Source organism: Apium graveolens, chromosome 3, assembly GCF_009905375.1.
Source record: "Apium graveolens cultivar Ventura chromosome 3, ASM990537v1, whole genome shotgun sequence".
Taxonomy (NCBI): Eukaryota; Viridiplantae; Streptophyta; class Magnoliopsida; order Apiales; family Apiaceae; genus Apium; species Apium graveolens.
This window is the reverse complement of record NC_133649.1, coordinates 66308920-66316515: the sequence shown is the minus strand read 5'-3', so window position 1 is coordinate 66316515 and position 7596 is coordinate 66308920. Positions and strand designations below refer to the sequence as shown.

Below are 7596 nucleotides of genomic sequence, written 5' to 3'. Positions count from 1 at the left end.
TTCTGTTTTAAATTTACTTGGATGGGCATGGACAAAGGAATTTACACCAGGACAATTTGATGTGTCTTTGGTCAAGCAAATGGTGGCTATTCAAAAGGCCCTTCAGGAGACTTTAGATGCCGGTACCAAGGCCGTTCTTCAAGCTCACCTAGACTCTCTACATCTCATGAAGATCCAGCACTTAAGACAGAATATGAGTGTGGATGAACTAAAAAGAGATATAGCTGACTTGAAGACATACAATTCTGAGAAGCTGGATTCAGTAATGCCATATGGTACCATGCAATATCTACTACTGAGATTAAAGAGAGAATCAGATTCTGAAAAGAAGCTGGCCAAGCTGGAAAACAGAGATCAAGTTATTGAGAATTCAGTGGCTATCCTTCTTCAAAATCAACAGACTCAGACAAATCTTCTTATGCAACTGGCTAAAGTACAAGGCCTAACTCCTCAACTTGATGATAACAAAAAGGGGGAGAGAGAATCAAGTAAGGGGGAGAAAGGACCAACTGAGGGGGAGAAACTTCAAGTACAAATCAGCAAAGTAATTGTACCTTCAATTACAATCTCCAAGCCAACAGTTGCAGATGGTATAGATCTAATTAAAGCAGCAGCAGCAAATTTGAAAGTTGCTGAAAAAGGAAAGTTGAGTTTGATCAACTAGAATAAGATTGATGAGGAGATACAGAAAAAGTTTGAACTAGTCAAGGAGCCAGTTCAGTCAGCCATCCATCACTCTCATGTCAAGCCAATCAGTGTGAATGAGAAGAGCATGAACTATCTGGAAAAAGGACAATCTTCCTGCATCAAGTGTACAAAGGCTGAAACAATTCTTAAACCAAGGGCAAATTATCCTAAATCATCTGGGAAGAACCCTATGGACACTGTGTATGAGACACCCAAGCCTAATGAAAAGAAGCTTCTGTCAAGATCTATTGTCTTCTATAAAGATCCAGCTGATTCAGCTTCAAAAGGGAGAATTGCTAAGATATTCAGAAATGGAAAGGAAATTTGTGTGGTAGCTGGACATCCACAATTTGCTCAAGCAAAGAAAGAAGAAAAAGCCAGATTAAAGCAGGAAAAGAGGCAAGCTGCTCTAGATGCAAAGAAGTCTAAACAAAAGAAAGAACAGATTGCTATCTTGGCCAAGCTACAGGCTGTAAACTCTTCTCAACAAATTCCCTCTCAACCATCTGAAGTTGCTGAATCAAAAAAGAAAATTGAAGAACAGAAGAAATCCCCAAGGAAGAAAGAATTGGCTAGAAGAACAAAAAGGAAACTAGATGTTGTTGACAAGGAATTGGAAGATCAATTTCCTAAGGAATCCACTCTAACTAAAACTCAAGCATCAAAGCCCTATGTGGTATTTGAAGACATAAGGGTGGTGGATCCCTACAGGAACATACATGGTGAACCTATTGTGCCAAAGGATGAGCCAATAGAGTGGGATAAAATACCAATTCCTGACTTCAACTTACCAATCCTTAGCAAGCCAAAAAGGACAAAGTCAAGGGCAGTCAAGAAAGTAAAGCTGTCACCTCTCAAATCCAAGTCAGTAGTTAAAGCTCAACCCAAGGTCAACAGGGGAGACTACTTGTACTTGTGTGACATCAAAGAATTTTCAGATCTAAATCTTTATCTGGATGAACTGGATGAAGTAAGGGCAATTGATGCATACAGAAACCTACATGAAAGGTTGGTGTTCAAGTACAAAGGAGGAAGGGAGATTCAGTGGCCACTTCATAGGATTCTTCAAGAAAGCCAAGCTGTGCTGATTAAAGTCTATTCATCCTTCAAGAAAAACTTTGGGTTCGATGTAACTGCAAGAAGACTAGTATTGAAGAAGATTGAAGAGCTGAGGAGTGTTAGAGCTAAAGATGCACTCCCAAAGACACTAATCATCCCATATACAGGGAGAAGAGTGCATCTAAGGCCCTACTGGCAGATGGAATTCATGAATGACAAGGGTGTGAGAAGATTCTTCAGATTAGAAAACCAACTGAGTATCTCTAGCAATGAGACTCTCTTGGAAATGCAAGAAAATCTAGATCTCTCAGAATCTGATGAACTGGAATTCCACAGGCAGCTCCAGAATCAAATTGAGGAAAATAACAGAAAGCTTGGAAGAAGATCCAGACCTTCAAGGAACTAAAAAAATCTGCTCAGGCTAGAGGAGCATCTTGAATTGACTGTGAGCCAAACCTTGTACATTTTGTTTAATTGAAGCACTTTCAGTTTATCTACTTATCTTTAAAGATGTATGTTCAGGATGTTTTGTTATCATCAAGTATCTCTTAATTTATGGCTACAATTCCAGTAGACATAAATTGGGGGAGATTGTTGTGCATATGTTGTGTACTTGATGATTTCATAAACAAAACAGCTAAGTAAATTTTACTTAGTGAAATTATGTAGCACTCGACGGATAAGAATTATAGTCCTGACGGATAACTCATTATAGTCCCGACGGATGATTAACTTATTATCCATCGAGTGAGTAGCTTATGTAATAATAAGTTTGTAGCACAGTTATGTATGCACCTTTGTATAGAATCTGTAGTAGCATATAAGTCATGTTGACTTTAACTAGATATGCAGAATAGGTTGATTAATTGTACATAAAGGATGTCTTGTAATTCTGCATAAGTGAAATAGAGTCAAGTGCCAAAATAGCTACCGACGGATGATTAACAAAGCCATCGACGAATGATCAAATGACTATCAACGGATGTTTAATATAGCAGTCGACGGATGATCAATTAAACCATCAACGGATGTTATGAAAGTCGACGGATGATCATATGAAGAATTTAAACAGCAGTTGAACAGTGAAAGCTGACACACAGCCGTCGAGATGTATACAAACACACTGTGGAAGCCCATTAACTGGGTAATAGAGGACGAAAAGCAGCAAAGCTTAAGACTGTTAGATTTTATATTTGTTCAGTCTTTTTGACTTTGTAATCTTGGTATTATATAAACCAAGAGAGTAGCAAATAGAAAAATAACTGAGATAGCTGAGAAACACAAAAACAGAGAAATCTTTGTAAGCAGAATTATTAGCATTTCTTGTATTCTCAGTAGTTCAATTTGTAAGCAGCTGTGAGAATTCCTGCACACAGAGTCCTCTCGATATATTATATATATCTCTGGTGGAATTGTTTAAATCCACCAGAAAGTTTTTAAAGACTCTTGTTTTTAATCACTTATGTTTTGATTCAATTAAGTTTACATTCCGCATTGTGCTAATCAAAACAAATATATCTATAATCGAGTTGAACATTTTTATTTCAAGAAAAAGGTTATAGAATTCCATTCAACCCCCCTTCTGTAATTCTTTCTACATTGTTAAGGGACTAACAGGTACCAACCCCTAAACCCTACTTTTTGGCTATATATACCCCCAAAGATTAAGGGTTTAGGGGTTAGACACATTTTTACACACACACACACACTCTCTTACTCACCAGCATATACACACACAGCCACCTCTTGTCCTATCTATCTTCATCTTCCCCAAACAAGCTCTTACTCTCACACCGGAGGCACCGCGGGCCTTAAACCCCCCCTCCGGTGTTGTTTTCCAGACGCCCCACAGCAGCTACACCCCACTCTCAGCAAGAAGGTCCAGGCACGGCATCGGAAGGAGCCGCCTCACTCACCGGAGTTATTAAGTACACGACACGAAATAAACGACTGAGATATTGTGTCGGTTTTGTATTTACCTGTTGGGTACACGATACAATATGAGGTACACGAAATAAATATATTTTTAATTAAATAATAATATTAATATCTAAATTTATATAAATGTAAATATAAATATGTATAATTATAATGAATACTTTAAAAATAATGCATAATTTTATATTGTTGTAAGTATAAATGATTTAAATGCATATATTGTACATAATTTTGTTTATATTTTACCTAAAAATAATATTTATATTTATTTATTTATATTAATATTAATATTCAATTTTACGCGAACACACACGAGAACGACACGAAACGGAGATATACGAACACGAAAGTACACGAATTCTATATGGATCGATTTTGTGTTTGACTTGTAAGTATACGACACAAAAATATACATGACATAAAAATATACGACCCTAACGAATTGTCTGGTCTAAGACAACACCCGTTCGGCTCACGCTAAAAATATAGGGCCTGTTATTATTTTTTTTTACATAATTCAACAACATACCGGTCTATGTTATATTAACGTTGTAAGAGCAAGTCCATCAATATCCTAGTAAATGTCTTATAAATATAATTAAATATTGTGTACTAGTAATTTAAGACCATTTTATTGTATATCAACTCCAACAATCTGCCTTATATTTGTGCCTTATTACTAAAATAATAATATATTTGAATTATAATAAGGAGGGAAAGTAAATAATGAGAGGAGAGATGTGTAAAAAGGGAGAGATGTGTAAAAAGGGAGGGAAATAATTTTTTAGTTGAAATAAATGAGATAGGGCATGCTTAGTGCTGCCTTAAAAATGAGGGACATGATGAATGTTCTATGATGAATGTTCTAGTATTTTAATACACCACTATGACATTGTTGGAGCACCTTCTTATCCAAAATGTCTCAAATTTTAACTTAAAACAATTTTTTAGGACAGTTTTGGAGTTGCTCAAAGTTGTTACGTAAATAGTAGTACTAGTTTGATGAGAGGGAGTCTAGATAGGTTATCTGGTGGATAATTAATTTATTTTTATAATAGAAGGGTATGTCCTGGGTTCTTGTTCTTCCCTTTTTTTCCTTTTGAAATTTTTTATTTAGAAAAAAAAAGTCCAACCCATTTCTATTTCAGTGTACAGTGTTTATTACTTATTTTCATCTATAATATCTTCCTTGAAATATGATTTATCTAGATTTGTATATTTTAAAATGCGATTTTATTTCAAATTCCTAAATATGAGTTGTTTTCTCTATTATTCAAGTCATTAATTTGTAATTAAATTTATTAAAAACATTAAATATGATTTGATATATTTAATAACTTGCTTTTAACCAAAGATTTTAAAATTTAAATATAATGAAAATAATATATTAAATTTTGACCCTCCCTAAGTAAAATTTGTGCGTCTTTTTAGTTGTAGCCTTGCTTAGATCACTTTCTTCTCGCTTGATTATCTCAGCATATTCACAATATAGTTGAAGATCCGGCCGGCTCTATCATTTTAATTCTTGCGACAAAATGGACTACTTAAAGTCTTCAAGTACCTCTATATATGCATGCTCTGATCTCTGGTTAACTGTCACGAGACTCCGAGAAGACATGTCTATAGGCATGTCATTTATCAATTAAATATAATAAAATTTAATAAATAATTATTATACTAATATACTGTGAACTTTAATATAAAATTAAAGTTAGTTGACAGTAACAACCAAATATCATCATAATACTCATTTATATTAGTAAATTTTTAGATATTAAAATATATGTACATATTTAAAATTATACTAGCTTACGGCCCGTGCAATGCACGGGTCTTGGTTAAATAATAATTTTATTTTTATTTTTATTAATATTTTTTATAAACAATTAAATATTAAATAATGATTATATAATTATAATTTAATTGTGTATAATTTCAAATTAAGTTCAAAAAGTATAAATAGTATATTACTGATGAGATTTTATTCATAAATAATAATGTAAATATTTGTTGTTGGTAAGATTTGAACCCGAGAACTTATATGTATCTTTATAAATTATAATATAAATATTTGTTGTTGACGGGATTCGAATCTGAGAAATTGTGGAGTGTATTTTTTACTATTTGAATCTAACGACTCTGATTATTTGGTGAAAAAGATCCGACGATCGTGCTGGAAAGAGATAACCAAAATGAGGGTCAACCAAATTACAAATTATAGGTCATTTCGGTTATTATTGTATAGTATAGATAGATTTGTTATTTCTTGATATTTCTAATGTTAAAAATAATTATTAAAAATTAAAAAATAGTAAAATGGCATGCCCAATTATGAAAAGGCATTTCCGGCTAATTGACGTCATAATATGCACATCTTGACATGCCCATACCTGTGCCGCTGTAACATGCACCCTATAGATCACATGCATTAATTCGTCACTTCCTAAATTTTTGACATTCCATTAAGCGGAGATTATGAAATATTAATTTATATAATTGAAACTAATTTCAGGAGTAAAATAAAATAAAAGAGTACAAAAAGGGGGTATGTTTAAGATGTAGTTGAAGAATTGGAAGATTGCAAAGTCCAGGCATCATGAGAATGAGAGTTATTGTGGCGGTGATGATAAAGCACAAAAGGGCACTCATGGTTGTGCACCCCATCATAAGTTGTAATAACATATGTTGAATCCTCGTTGTCCCTTTCTACTCTTTTCTTCACCACACATCCTCCACTTGAACACTTGTAGTAATTCCTGTGTAATCATACATGTCTTTACATTGTTTTTTTTTATTTATTGATAAGGAAAGGAGAAAATTAAACATTCTTGTATACACTAAAGATACATACATATAGTTAAATAGGGTGTACCTTGGGTTTGGGCTGTTCTTTACCATCTTCTTGCCGTACTTTCTCCATTTGTATCCATCATCCATTATTTCAACTTCCGACTTTGTTACAAATGCAACTCTACCTTCCATTTTCAGCTTCTTCTTCTTAACCGCAGCAGCGTCGGATTTTCTTCAATATGTAATGATAAATTTGGATCACCTCATCAAATATACGTACGTACCAAAACATCCAACATATATATATATATATATATGCGAATCAACTAATTAATGCTACTATATATACAATACATCTAATCCAGGATAATATATTTTTACACATATTAATATATGTAGTACGGAGACAGTAACTGTTAGATAGGCAGTTAAACTAGGTTGCATGTCAAAAATTCTTGAATTGGTCGAAAACATACTCCGGAGACACCAGGACCCGTGGTACTGAATCTTCTTCGAAGCCATCTTCGTTCAATTCCAGAAAATTTAATATGTCGAAATAGGGGTTGCCTGTATTTTTATAATCTGTAGCATTATAAGCTTTTTCAAAATCTGTGGGATCCATATTATATATGGATGTTATAAAGTTATTAGGTACTGCGCTTTAGCTATTGTTACTCAAATTAGGAAGTGTTTATGCTGGCTTCATTACTACTATATATGCTGACCAGCAAAAGGTTGGCACTCTGCAGCTTCCACTTATTGTGACGGCTTCTTTATAAATGGCCCTATCTCATTAAAAAACGAAAATGTGAAAAAGAAAAGAAAGGTTCTCATTTTAAATTTAACATATAAAGGTCAAATACATAATAACAGTATATCGTATGTTTTTTTTATATTATAAATTCTAAAATAATAATAATGTAATTTCTGACGTGTTCTAATTTGCTTCTCAAAGCCACCTTTATAATTTAATTGCAATCTCTCAGCAGATACAAAGAAGTTGCTTTGGTGCAATCTGTTTTATTAGCTGACATCATCACGCTGACGTACTATACACTTATACTGCTGGGATTAACCTTATTATATAAAAATTTATATTAATTCAATTGGGTAAAATGTTTA

The 7596-nt window shown here is 33.5% G+C and overlaps 1 protein-coding gene across 1 annotated transcript; it reads right to left on the bottom strand.

Annotated features, from left to right (window-relative positions):
• Positions 1 to 6120: 6120 nt before the first annotated feature.
• Positions 6121 to 7195, bottom strand: LOC141710754 (putative WRKY transcription factor 51). Its single transcript, XM_074513288.1, has 3 exons — positions 6951 to 7195; positions 6557 to 6706; positions 6121 to 6440 (listed from the first exon to the last, which is right to left on the bottom strand). Exons 1-3 carry the CDS (start codon positions 7094 to 7096, stop codon positions 6236 to 6238), a joined length of 501 nt encoding a protein of 166 aa, XP_074369389.1. The 5' UTR covers positions 7097 to 7195; the 3' UTR covers positions 6121 to 6235.
• Between the last annotated feature and the right edge of the window lie 401 nt (positions 7196 to 7596).